The 14,652-nt window shown below is 32.5% G+C and overlaps 2 protein-coding genes across 2 annotated transcripts; both read left to right on the top strand.

Annotated features, from left to right (window-relative positions):
* Positions 1 to 10,567: 10,567 nt before the first annotated feature.
* Positions 10,568 to 11,362, top strand: LOC128389952 (uncharacterized; the record flags this gene model as incomplete). The annotated part of the gene is made up of 2 exons (XM_053349611.1): positions 10,568 to 10,612; positions 11,290 to 11,362. Coding segments are annotated over 2 exons (117 nt in total), but the record flags the coding sequence as incomplete, so codon positions are not given.
* Positions 11,363 to 11,518: 156 nt separating this feature from the next.
* Positions 11,519 to 14,651, top strand: LOC128389913 (zinc finger and BTB domain-containing protein 49-like). The gene is made up of 3 exons (XM_053349571.1): positions 11,519 to 12,583; positions 12,673 to 12,957; positions 13,766 to 14,651. Exons 1-3 carry the CDS (start codon positions 11,674 to 11,676, stop codon positions 14,044 to 14,046), a joined length of 1,476 nt encoding a protein of 491 aa, XP_053205546.1. The 5' UTR covers positions 11,519 to 11,673; the 3' UTR covers positions 14,047 to 14,651.
* The last annotated feature ends 1 nt before the right edge of the window (position 14,652 follows it).

Here is a 14,652-nt window from a genome sequence, read left to right on the forward strand (position 1 = left end):
AGAACGTGAGATCGCATTCGAAACGGGAAGTAAATTGTTTACTAACTGTACTTAGTTGTTGTTCTTTGGTCAGTTTCTCACTGTTAGAACTTTTTTGCTCGAAAAAGAGTTGAAAAGAGTTACCAAGTTTCTGTGTAAAAACTTATCTTTTATCATCCACATTTGCGCGCAGATTATTCTTGCCAAGTCACTGATCATATTTTTCTGTCAAGAACGAGAGTTAGAACTCGACTTTTAGACCTAAATAAAACTATTTTTTCTTTGTTATTTTTATCAATTTTCGCGTTGAATTTACCTAGAAAATAACAATGATAGGGTTCACTAAGACTCACCTTATTTCCATTTCCTTGGTTTACTTACCTGAAATTAAATAACAACAACAACAAATAAACTTGGAGTATAAAGATAAAGGTAAAGGTGTTAAGGTGCCAAGTCAATGGTTTAGATCGAGAAAAGGCCAAGCCTCGATTTTTGGGGAAGAAAACATCGAATATGAAAAAGAAAAATAGTTCGAAACTTTTTCTCAATCTTTATTTATCTCTCTCAATATGTCTTATACATGTATTAGTATGGGATGTATGGAATAAGGAAGATGATGATGATGATGATGAGAGAAAGAATAGAATATTTTCTTTTTGGTCAGTTACAGTATTAAGATTATTGAAGAAATTATTATTATAAGTGCTAGAGTAAAGGGTCAGTAGAATAGAATAGAAAAATAAAATTGGATCTAAACTCTTTTCTTTCTTTTTCTTTCTGTTATTCTGTTATTCTGTTATTCTTTTCTTGTTTTCTTATTTTTTGATATTTAGTTATCCCGTATTCTAACTGTGATGTCCATTGGTCAACTCTTTTACTCTTTTATTGAGACACAAAAGAGTAACAGGTAAAAGGAGAAGAGGAGAAATGGAGAAAAGGATTGAATGAGATGATAACATTGACGATAAGGTCACTCAACGGTCCAAGTATTTGATAAGATTTAAGTCTGAGTTTAAGGTTGTCAAAGGGGAGAAATAGTGAATGAGTGAGTGAGTGAGTGAGAGAGAGAGAGAGAGAGAGAGAAGATGGAAAGTGGGTGTAAGTCTTTGAAAGGTAGTCTGTGAATATGAGCTAAATAGGTAAGACAAGAAGAAAGAGAAACAGGTAAATAGTCGAGAAGGGAAATGAATATAATGTGAATATTATAACGGGTAAAAAATAAGGTAAAAAGAAGGAAAAAAACATTTGTTTTTTTTTCTTTTTTTCGAGGAAAAAAAGTGTCGACTATCCCAGGTAAATGATTATATCCTTTGGGGACACACTCACATAGGAAGAGTACAGGTAAAAACTCAAGTTTGTGCCCTTAATCATATGTATTTATTATTATTATTGTTACCATAATACTGAGAGAAGAGCCAACTCCCAATTATCCTACTTTTTTGTCACTTTTACACCCAAAAAACAGTTTGATTTATCAATGGACAAAATAACAAGGTTAATATAAGGAAAAGGGATAAAGGTGAAGATGAAGATGATGAAATATAATCATAAGGGTAGGTCAATATCTCTCATACCCTCCTCTCTCTTTCTCTTTCTCTCTCTCTTTCCCTCTTTGTCATTCTCTTATGCCTCTCTAACAAATGACTTAATGAGAAACGGAAATTTGATTGTGAATCCTTCTCATTTGAATTGACATTTGAATCCTTTAATTGTAGGTGACGAGTTGATTGTGTCTCTTTAATTGTCTGTTTAATACTATGACGATATAAAGACGTGTTGATGTGTCGATTATTTATCTATGTCTGTGTCTGTGTCTGTGTGTGTATGTAAGTTATTGGTCAGTTTTGTGTCCATTTGGGGAACTTATGGTTCGATTTCTTATCTTTGTTACTAATCTGATTGTTTGTTATCATTTGTGGGTGCGTTCAAAAGTCCTTCTTTTATGTTCATATGGTGGTCATCACCACTTTCTCTATGATATGATGGTCATCAAGCAGCATGGTTATAACCATTCCTCTATTGGTCTGGTCAAGGGATGGACAATAACCCGGTTAAAATATGGAAAATAACAGATTTTGAAAGAATTTTTCTCGCTAAACTACCAAATCTACGGGTCTTTTAAGGTCAAATGCGAGAAGTTTTTTGCTATTTAGGTCAAGAAAACCTCAGTTAGAACTAACGATTTGTAGTCATTTCTCATTTATCGCCTATGGAGATAAAAACGATTCAGGTTAAGCTCATAATTATAGTTATTATAAACTGACCAGTAATTTCAATTTGTTAACCTTTATGATGTTTTCAAACATAGAAAATGATTAACCTTAATTACAGAGGTAAACTCATAATTTAAATTTCCGTTATCGTTCAGATTTAACAACTTATCCAAAAAAAGTGATTAATCGCTAATTGTAAACTTTATGCAATGGGAAACAATCACTAATATTTAGGGTTAAAGCGACCTTAAAAGGGGAGATTTCTTGTTGTAGGTTAGATCAGAAAATAAAATAAAAAAGTGCCACACGAACAGAATGGACAATTGTGACCATTTATCAGAATCTAAATGATCATTGTCATCATACTATTCACCCATCATCTTTGTAATATTATCGTAAAGGTAAAAATAGTTATTTGAATGATAAGAATGAAAAGAGGAAAGAAGAGAAGAAGAAGAAGAAGAAGAAGAAGAGAAATCGAGGTCAAATGTAGGCCAAAAGCGTACACATAATAATAGCGTCCATGTTACCATTGAGTTTAGAAAGCAAATGTTGTTGTTGTTGAATTTACGAGAAAGTTTAAAGGGCATAAGGGTGAAAGTGTGGTAACAAATAACAAAGTGAAAGGTGAAAACTGACCCTTAGTGTATAATACAAACACGGACTTCCTACACACAGACACAGGCACAGGCACAGGCACAGGGACAGACACAGTCGCAGTCGCATTGTAGTCTCAGCATCAGGTCACTTTTTTACCCGATGCCCCAGTAATCATAATAAGAGGTAATAATAAGGCTAAAAAAGGTGGAAAGTAAGCAAAAGGTAAGAAAAAGTCTCTCAATATATTTATCCTTATATTCATCATCCATATCATCATCATCATCATCATCATCTTAGCTTTCTCCTTCTTCTTCTTCTGCTCCTTTCTTGTCCACCCTCCTCATCATCATTTTCATCTTCTAAATCATCATCATCATAAGCCTTAACTTTCATCTTCTTTTTCATCATCTTTCACCTTTTACTTTTTTTTATACTTTTCGTCCATAAGGTTTACTGAGCTAGAAACTATTGTTATCGAATAACTTTTTTAACCTTAAGAACTCGGAAGAAGATGAAGATGAAAATGATAAATTTAAAAGGTAATGCAAGAAAATAGATGATGACAAAACGATAGAGAATTAAAGTTTATCATTGATTAGATTTTGTTTACGGTAATAGCAGAAAAGCCTTAAGGTTACTAGGAAAATGTATTACCGATTATTCATCTTTCAAGTTCCTTCATCAGGTCATATTATGTATTCGTTAATATTGTTTGTCCATTGTTGTTGTTTGTCTCTTTTTCGCACTTTAGCACATCAGTAATCATTGTCCATCATCACCATAATCAATTCCAAGCGATTTCCTTGTTTTCACTAACCATCTTCATCTTTTCATTGTACTTTTCAAAGGGAGATCTAGTTTCGCTTTTCAAAGAATTCACTTTACAACAACAACTATTGTGGCCTCATCATCAACCTTTGACCAACTGCAGCTCATCTTAGATCTTTTTTCCTGAAGGAAAAAAATAAAACTGGACCCTGGACATTGTAGCTGGACATCTATTGTGTCCATCAAAATGTCCGTAAATAATAATAAAGGTACAAAAAATAGTTCGAGTCTGTTTATCAATTTCTCTCTCACTTTCTCGATCAACAAAAACAAATCAACAACAACAACAACAGCAAAGTACAGTTGGATTTATGATTACCTGGATATCTGACCAATACTAACATCCTCATCATCCTCATCATCCTCATCATCCTCGTCATCCTCGTCATCATCCTCATCATTATTATCATCATCTTGTTGTTGTAAATATTAACGACAGTGAAAGTCTATTGATCAGTTAATGTCCGTTCCCAACTTGAAATCTTTTCCTGATTCTTGTTACATATTAATGATGATAAAATGAACTAGATCAAAGTGAGAGAGAAACCGAGAGAGAGAGAGAGAGAGAGAGAGAGAGAGAGAGAGAGTGAGATGTAAATAATAACAAAGGAAACTTATTGGTTTCCTGTATTTCCTTTCCTCTTTTAGGATAAGATGATTATGAATATATTTTTATATAAATTACGAAAAAAGGCCAAAAATGCCGTTGTTGTTATTTACGAATTGATCTAAATATTGTTACCTTTAAATCACCTTGCATATTATATATCAAACACCAATAAGGTAAACAATTTATTCACATTGTTAACCCATCAAAAAGTTTTCATCAAGTTAATCAATTTTGTCACCAACTCTCAACAAAAACCATCAACATGAATATTGTTAACCTTTAAATTCAACAAAAAAAAATTCAGCTCATTAATTACAAAACCAATCTACTAATCCAGTTGTTAATTGTTTATAATTAACTACTATTACTGTTTTAATGGCTCTCTTTAATCACCATGATGATAAAAAAACTCCGATGAAATTGTCGTGCTTTTTGTTGAGACTGAGAAAGAAAAACTTGTTATCATGAACAATATAAAGACCATGATGAAGATAATATGAAACTCAGACTTTCCACCTCTGTTAATTTATCTTTTCTTCCAGATTCTTGAACTCAGGTAAGATTTTTTCTTTCTTTTCTTGTTTCTTTCAACAGGTACGAATGAAAATCCTCAGGCTTACCGGTGGTAAGAAAATCATCATCATCATGAAACATGAAAAAATATCCTTGAACCCCAATGAATGAATCGGATAATTAGTATATTGCTGAAAAAAACATCAAGGACATTGTACAAAGATGATGATGAAAAAACCTGATCTAAACATGATGATAGTATTTCCAGTTAATCATCATGATTAACAATCAACAAAATCAACAGGTTCAACTCCTATTGTTATGTAGATATTATAATATAACAATTAACTTTGGAGAAACTGAATTAAGTTTGTAATTTGTTTAGTCTGTGTGGACAATTTAAATTGTTACGATTTAAAAAGCTTTTTCTTTGCTAAATTGTTATAACAATTAAAGAGACACAACAATTGAATAATTTATTAATCTTTTAAAAAGTAATATTAACTTTTGATTATCTTTGGATTAAAATAATTAAATGGTTAATGACATTTTTCAACTTTCTCTTTTCTTAATTGTTTCGATTTAGTTTGAAATTAAATTTAATTCTCTAGTATTTAAATTGCTCTTCTTGTTGTTGACTTAATTGTTACTAATATTTAATTTACTTTGATTGGGAAGTTTTCAGTTTTTCTGTTAATTGTTAATAAACTAGTTTCACAATTTTTCATCAGCCAATTTAAATTACTCATGATTGTAACTTTTGATTGTTGAGATTTGTTTCACAATTTAATTATTTACAATTTTTATATCAATTTTGAATCACAATTAACCCTCAAGGCAATTAATTTTTTTTTCTTGTATTCTCATTATTTGATTACATAGGAACCGGTTTAATGATTAACTTATTAATAGTTAAATTGTTGAAAGGGTTCAAAATCTTTGAGATTTAATTGTAATTACGTACACAATTTCATTGAACAATTAGTTAATTTTTTCGTTGAATATTAAAAGCAACTATTTGATATTAGGATAAATAAATTGTCTAATTGATTGATTGATTGATTTCTTAATTGTTAGTTTTATAATTCAATGAATGATGATCCGTTAAAAAGGGTTGATTTTTGTTTTCTCAACAACAATTAGTGATTCATTTACTGATTACGATGATGATGATTACAATTATGTAGTTAATTAAATTATTATTACATTGTTAACGGTTGTTATTGTTCAATTACAATTAAATAATCATCATGGGGAAATATTCAAGGTGATTTATTATCATGATGATTAAATCAATTGTGATTCAATGTTTCTAATAGTTGATAAATATTAATTGTCATCACCAGTGTAACCAATTTACTTTAGGTTTGTACATTTTGTACAAGTTAATTGTTGTCTGAAAACAATCAAATTGATTGAGATAAAAATGTCACAAACTGATAGGGAAAACAATTAACTAAATTGGTCATTTGAATTGAATTAATTGCGGTGAAAACTTTTCTTAGTAAATATCGTTCAGGTCAATGGTCCAAGAACCATTATTATCAAGTGATGGTCAAGCTGAGAAACAACAACAACAATCTTGAGATAAATTTACCTTGAACCTGAAGTGAAGTCAAAGCTAAATTTCATCCTCATCATGAGGATGATAAAGATGATAACTCTTTCTTTACTTAGAAAATAAGATGAAAATGAAGATAATCATGAAGACAGGAAAAAGTTTTTCTCTCTCTCTCTCTTTATCTTCATCTTCATGGTATTTATCATTAGACGAAATTGTTAATCATCATCAGAAAACTAAGACTTACCTATTTTCAAGGTCAACAAGTTACCAGAATTTTCAGATTCTATTCCCATTTCCATCCCCCTATTTCATCATCTTCTTTATCATCATCATCATTTGCCACTACAAATTCACCACCAGTGGGAACTGGTTATAGTTGTAAAAAAGTTACGTTAATTTAGATTGATTAATTGGTCTTATTATTATATATCCATACCAAAGGGCATGTTAATGAATTATGACCGCTTTTAACCGCTAATAGACAACTAGTGGTCAGTTTTTCTGGATGAAGGTCAAGGTTAGATAAATATCATTATCTAAACAACTAAACAATCAGAAAAAAGTTCACAAATATCAATCAGGTTTAATGGAAATTTAATTTTAATACAAATCATCATCATCATCGGTTGAAGGTTAAGTTGATATAACATCAATAAGTGAGCATTATTTGTTACACCTTGACCCTGGAGGTTAATTGTGAACAATTAAACAACAATCAATGATGTATATTGAATGTTTTCAGAGTCTCTATTAGTTAATTTACCATAAATGAATTGAAATACGAAATTTTTTATACATAATCAGGTGATGATGATTTATTGATATAAAGAAATTAATAATTTCAAATTATTAACTATCCATTTGGTTTAAGAAAAGATCTGAAAAAAATTGAAATCCATGGTTTCAGATGATGATTAGAGTTCGTTGAGTTAAATTATCAAGGGCTGACGTTGATGGCCGACGTAGCGTGATCTCTTTCTTTCTTTCTTTCTTTCTTTTACTTACCTGGCAGAAAACAGGTAAGAGAACAGAAGAAAAGAGAACGGGACAGTTTCTATGGTTACTAATATAACTTTTTTCTCTTTCTTTTCTCTCTCCATAATCATCATCATCATCATCATCCACTTTCTCTCTCTCTCTCTCTCTCTCCTCTGTCTAATTATTCTTGTATCTCAAACAGGTTCAAGGCTGGACTTTCGTTATGCGCCAACGAAGCGATTCATTTGGTGAAAGAAACGTAACTAGAAATTGAAGAGAAAGAGAAAAAAAATTAAGAGAAAAAGTAGAATGAAATTGTTATCATTTATAAGAGATAAAAAAATGCTCATAGAATCAAATGTATCGTTGGGAACTGAATTAGAAGAAAAAAGGAGAGCGAATTAAAAAAACGAAACTAACGATATGTTAAAATAGAAACTTTTTCTCTTTTCGCAGTTCGATCATTGATATTATTAATAACAGATTCGAAACATGAGACTAAAACTTTAATCGTTACAATTAAAAAAATTCAAGGATCGAATGATAATATTGATTGATTTCGAAATGGAAACTTGGTTTAATCATTGATTCTAAATGATTAACATAACTTTTTTTTGAGGCCTTACATTTACATGATCGTTGGGATAGTTACTGAATTGACCTTGTGATAACTAATTACCTTGATCATTACCTAACAGTAACTCCTCCAGCCTCCACTACAACTACACCTCCTCCTCCTCCTCCTTTAAGATCAATAGTTTATTATATTAACGATGATGATGGTAAATTGCAGTTAAATCTGGATTTAATTTAGATTTTAATTCAACGTTAGTATTAAAAACGTTACAATGGTTTTTTAGTTTTAACAACAATTCGTTAATATTTAGGATGATGATGAGAGATAATGATGAGGATGAGGATGAGGATAAAGATGAGCGTGAATAAGAGTGTGGGCCCCAGGGAGTGTTATTAAGGTCACATTGACCGAGTTCAAGGAAAAAGAATAAAAAGAAAGTGAGAGAGAGAGAGAGAGAAAAGTTTCTGATTCTTTTTTCTTTACTTTTATTTTCTTTTAATAATAATGAAGATGATGAAGATGATGATAATAAAGAGATACCTTGAGAGATGAAAAAGGTAAAAGTAACTGAAAATTCACTTTCTTTTTTTCTTCTTCATCTTCTTTGTTACCTGTCGCCCTTTTCTTCACGAATCCCGTTTAACAGGTTATTCCAGGCCACAGGTAAGTTCAGATTCTAAGGTACAACGGTAAAGTGTTGTCTCATCATCTTCTTATTTATCTTCATCCTCTTTAGAAAGATAAAAACTAGGCAACGTCTTATTTCACCTTCATGATCCGCATCTCACATTACCTTTACCTCTTATCCTCCTTTGATCATCATCATCATTACCTTAACTTTCTCTCTCTCTCTTCAATCATCATCATTATCATCCCTCATCTTCTTATTTTATTCTTTGTTACAAAAATAACTTTTTCTTCTGTATTACATTGGTTTCTCTTTGTTTTTCTTTTCAGTGAAAAAAAAGAAAGAGAATGAAAAAAGAGAAATTTTCTCATCCTTATCATCCTCATCTCTCTTTCTCTCTCTCTCAGTACTCGCATCTAAGGTTAATCTCGGGATATTCACTGACCATTCACTCTAGTAAAGATCATTATCAGTTCGCTAATGTTTTGATTGTCAAAAAGGAAGAGAAAAATTTTTATGACCTGTAACTGTGTTAACTATGTTGTCGTCTTTTATTTTTACACAGGTAGATACTCACAGAGGAGAGAGAGAGAGAGAGAGAGAGAGAGAGAGAGACAGTTGGACAACGGCTAAATGTTAATGACTATAAAGTTAAGTAATAGACACGAAAACCAAATGTAATTTGACCTTTTCTGGAAAACTGGACAATACTTTTAGAGGTAAAAATTATTACCCAAGAGAAAGAGAAAGGAAAAAAGCTTGATTCTTTTAATTGGAAAATCGTTTAACCATGATAACGATGATGATGATTAAATTGTGAATCAGTAAATTACATTGGCACGTAAAGCTTATGTCATCCGGCGTTAATTGTATGTGAGTCCGTTTGCTACTAATTAACCATTGACCAGGTCACCTTGCAAATCCGTACAGTCCAACGATTTGATCTAAACATTTGATAGTGAAAACCTTATGGGTCAAGTAATTTAGGTGACAGTTTATGGACTTTGTATGTTACTTGGGTGTAATTAATAAATTGAATAGTTAATTGTGACGATGATGATGATGATGATATACTTTCTTGGAAAAGGGTCTCGAGTGGGGAAGATGATATGAAGCAGAAAATTAGAAAGTAAAATAGACAGAAAAAGGAAGATGATGATGAGAATGAGAATGAGAATGATTTTCAGGGTAAGATGATTTTCTTACCTGTGAAGATGAAATCAAGTTTCCTGTTGAATCTTTTTTTTCTTAGAGTCACAATGATGAAGATAAAGATGAAGATGAAGATGATTATAAGTCTGTAAGGTGGAAACTTGAAGTGGGTGAATTAAGGGGTGAGATTAATGGATCGATGGTGAAAGTAGGGGAACTGGTCGGATGAGGGCGATGAGAGAGTCGAGGAGGTTGTGTGGAGGGTGGAATGGGAAAGGGAAAGAAGGAGCAATAAGACGAAGATGAGGATGAAGATGAAGATGAAGATGAAGATGACACAAGTTATCGGGATGAAAACAATGTGAACCTTTAGATGGAAACTGGAATTACCTGTTTACCTTTTGGGCTTTTTTATTGTTGGTAAACAAGTGAAAGTTTTCTGGTGATTATTTTGGTGTAAAAAAGAACTGGATTAAAGTTAATTGTGATCAGAGAGTTAGAAGAGATAGAAAGAGAAAAAGAGAGAAAGAGAGAGAGAGTTAACAGTTTGATTTGGTTATGATTCTGTTGTAAGATTATGATGATGGTGACATCGATCATGATGATACTCTGGTATTAATAATATTACCTGTTGATTATTGATACGAATCGATTGAGATAAAAACGGAAATGATTTGAATGGTTGAAAGTGAGAAGATAAATTAGATTACAAGTTAATTGTAATTGTAATGAATTAAATGTATGTCAATGTGACAAAGGGTCACAGAGATAAATGAGTGACTAAGGGAAAGGTGAATAAAAATGAGATGAAATGTAAACTCTCACTAATATTAATCGAAGGGTCAACTTGATTGACCATTGGTACAGCTGGTTAAAGGTAAAAGATAATGTCCACTCCCTGAGTGTTGGGTAAGAGGAAGGGAGAGAAAGGGAAGATGAGGAAGATGAGGAAGAGAAAGAAAGAAAGAAAGAAAAGAAAGGGAAGGGAAGAGAAAGAAAAGGAGAGAAAAGGAAAGATAAAAGTCCCTTTGACCCCTTAAACTGACCACCTAATAGTTTCCACCCACAAAGAAGGAGTAGAAAGAGGAAGTTAAAAAAAAGGTAAGAGGTTAAGTAATAAAGGTTAAGGTAGAGATAAAAAAGAGGGTCATGAGATGTGATAATCAATTAAATGATTTCCTTTTCCATTCACAAAAGGGTCAACATCCCAACGAACTGGACATAACCTTATGTCCAGTTTACTTTTATTTGTGTTACTTTTTCTCTAAGGAAACAGTTTTTTAACCTTTTTTTTAATATCATCATCTTCCTCTTCCTCTCTCTCTCTCTCTCCTTCTATCTCGCGATCCATCGCTTGACCCTTGCATCTGGTCAACTCACCTTCTCATCTTCATCTCTCTCTCTCTCATTACTCGTAAAGATCCATTGAATTGGCTAATAGACCATTAGAATTAAAGTGAGAGTCGAATTCCAATCAAGGAAAATATTTAAATGGTTTACAAAAAGAAGTGGAAAAGATTAAAAAGATTAAAGGGAAACAATGAGAACAATTAATTAATTAATCGGATCAATTGATTAGATTTAAGAATTTAAGAAAACTGAAGAAGAAAAGTTCTGATAGAAAAAGAGAGAGAAGGAGAAAGGGAAGAGAAAGAACAGAGAGTGAGTGAGAGAGAGAGAAGGAGAGAAGAGAGAAGAGAGAGAAAAGTAAGAAGATGAATAAGAAGATGAAGATAAGAAAGAAAAAGAAAAAAGACCAATGATGATGCGAAGAAGAGAAAAGAAGATAAATTCGGGAGAAAAAGTGACTCTCTTTCCATAGAGAAAGTGGTTTAACTTGTTTTCTTTTCTCTTTCAGTCTTATTGGTGTTTCTGTGTTAATATAAAGTAACATTCAAATGATAAACTCACTTACTCATAACCGTTACTTTGATATTCGCTTTTGATTTTCTCTCGTTTTCCTTTTTATTTCATTTTATTTCTTTTCTTTTCTGCTTGTTGACAATCAATTGTCTCGATTCCTCAATCAAAATGCCAAAAGTGTTTTTAATTCGAAAACGACTGAGTTGTAAAGACCACAATTCGCAACCGTCCCAGTGGAGACCAGTGACACCACCACCGAGTCCAGAGGACGATGAGAAAATCTCTCCTCCCGTTGGATCGGGAACATCGTCCAATTCAGTGACCAATTGTCACAATCTCCACAAGAAATTCGGATCCATTGAATTGTCCTCTTCTCCTCTCGGTGTCGAGCATCACTCTCACCATGGAATTGGAATTGCAAGTGCAAGTGACAGTAAATCAGTGAAACGATCAAGTGAGGAGAGTAAATATTTCAACGAACAATTTTATCTACACAAACAACCACAACAAGGGAATCGTCGGCGTCCATCGTCCTATTCGTCGGCCTCGTCATCTGTTGATTGTCTTTCTACAACCACATCACCTGAACCAATGTCTCCATCTTTTCCTGATGACATTTTATCGAATGAGTCAAACTCTCGGTGTGCATTGGAATGTTTATCTTCCCCATGTCCATCGACATCTTCATCATCCTCATCGATTCCCGACTCATCCACTTCATGTTCCCCATCAATTTATCAACGAGGTTCTGTCATCAAATCAACTAATCAGTCGGACGGTCCTCTCAACTTGAAAGTATCACAACACCAACACCAACAACAAGCTCATCTTCAATCGCGACAAAAGAATCAATTTGCTCATCATCCACAACCACAATCACCATCACCATCATCTTTATCTCTCTCATCTCAATCATCTCAATCCACTCAATCCCAATTAGAATGTGAATCTCAACCAATAATCAAAGTGACTGACAAAATGTACAAAGAATCAATTGAAAGATCTCGTATTGAGGCGGGTGGAAATGAAGTGCCCGCTTCGCTCCCAGACACAGTTAATTTACTCGCTCAAAGACTGGGTAAGTATTGAGACGATTCTTGATTAATAGCATTTCTATTGATAATTTGTGATTCTAATCCGTTGAATGTATCGATTGATTGATTACAGGAATTCCTCTTCACATGTTCAACTCGATCGATTTCGTAAACGGAGGCCATGGTCTTAAGAATCCACTACTGACCAGTTCGAATGCCACAAAGATACAACCAGTAGTCCAGCCGAGTTTAGATGATCCCATGAAATGTCCAATTTGTGATAAGCGATTCACTTTGTCCCGATTATTGAATCGACACTTGAAATGTCATTCGGATATCAAACGTTATCTTTGTACATTTTGTGGCAAAGGTTTCAACGACACTTTCGACCTGAAAAGACACACACGGACTCATACAGGTAATTAGAGTGAATGGAGAAAGAAAGTTAATCAACAGGTAGAAGAGAAAAAGAGGAGAGAAGAGGAGAAAGAAAGAAAGAAAGTAAAGAGAGAAAAAGAAAAGAAAAGAAAAGGAAAAGGAAAAGAGAAATTCTTATCTTAACGGTTTCTATAAATATGGAAACACTTTCGTTGGTCTTTGGGTTGATCCCTAATTCCGAGAGTGGAGAGATTATATTCTTATTAATGGTTGATAGAAGTAAAAGTAAAGATCCCCAACAGAGATTTTAACTCTTTCGCTTTCAAGAAAAAAGCCTAAGGTCAGAAAAGAGGGTAAAGTTGAAGACGAAAGAAAGTAAATAGAAAACTCTAATAGTATTGTCCATTGGTTTATTACCTTGAAGCCGTTAGATTAGTTTACCTTTACCTTGACCATTTCCAATGTTTTCCATCAACCACCTACTCCACCCGCTTTTTACTTTCTTTTTATTTTCTCTTTTCTTTTCTATTTTGACTTGTCTTCTTCTCTCTTCCACCTTTCACCTTTCCCTTGGTTCCTTAACTTTCACTTAAAATAACTCAACATTCATCTTCCTCTCTCCCGTACTCTCTCCTCTTCTCTCTTCTCTCTCTCTCTCTCATTTCTTGAGGTAATTTTCTAACGAACAAAATAATAGTTTCTAGTTAACGTGAAAGAGAAAAAGAGAAAAGCAAACAGTAAAAATAGAAAACGAAGAGAGAAAAAAGAAAAAAAAGAAAAGTCTTGTTTGTGATTCTAATCAACAAGTGTGTTAATTGTTGCTCTTTTTCTTGCCTTTGATCCTTTAGGTGTTCGTCCTTATAAATGTAATCATTGTGATAAATCATTTACTCAGAGATGTTCATTGGAATCGCACACACTCAAAGTCCATGGGATTTCTCACACTTACGCTTACAAAGAGCGAAGGACAAAGATTTATGTGTGCGAAGAATGTGGAAATACAACTAATCAACCAGAACAACATTATATTCACTTGAAACAGAATCATCCATATTCACCAGCATTGGCGAAATTCTATGACAAGAGACATTTCAAGTTCAATGATAACAATTTTCCATTCGCCGAATGATCAATTCGACTGCTTATCCGAGATAAGTTAATCATCGAAATGGATCAACATTAAATTCTGATTGGTTTGCATGGACGACAATCGATTTTCATCTCTTTTTCTCTCTTCGAATCAATTTCATCAATTTCATCATTTTCACTTATTTTTTGCTAATCATTGAAACAAACAAACAAACAAGTGACTTAATTGGCAATCGTTGATTTGATAATATTAATAATCTCAAATCAAATGTAATTTTTTTGTAAAATTAATCCAAAAATCTAAAACCTCATTGAATCTCTTTCCTTTCACATCTCATTGACATTTAGATTCTTGGACTAATTATATTAAACTCATTCCTTTTTTTGACTGTTAATTGTTCTTCTAATTAATGTGTAATATTTTCAAGTGATCACATTCATCAATTTTTTATTCCATCATTTTATTAATTGTGATCATAAACCTCGATGAACAATTAACGTTCATTTATTTTTACTGATGTTTTTTTATCATTACCAAATTTTCACAATTGACCAATGCTCATTTTTTTTTTGTATCTGATGAACTTTTTTTTCTGAATGACAATTGAAATTGATTTTCAACAATAAAAATTATTTCCAAATGAAT

The sequence above is a fragment of the Panonychus citri genome, unplaced genomic scaffold (assembly GCF_014898815.1).
Source record: "Panonychus citri isolate SS breed McGregor unplaced genomic scaffold, ASM1489881v1 Contig00111, whole genome shotgun sequence".
Taxonomy (NCBI): Eukaryota; Metazoa; Arthropoda; class Arachnida; order Trombidiformes; family Tetranychidae; genus Panonychus; species Panonychus citri.

Coding starts and splice junctions, on each gene's coding strand:
- LOC128389913 (XM_053349571.1), top strand. CDS start 11,674: ATGCCAAAAGTGTTTTTAATTCGAAAACGACTGAGTTGTAAAGACCAC. Junction 12,584..12,672: donor TTTACTCGCTCAAAGACTGG/GTAAGTATTGAG, acceptor GATTGATTACAG/GAATTCCTCTTCACATGTTC. Junction 12,958..13,765: donor ACACACACGGACTCATACAG/GTAATTAGAGTG, acceptor TTGATCCTTTAG/GTGTTCGTCCTTATAAATGT.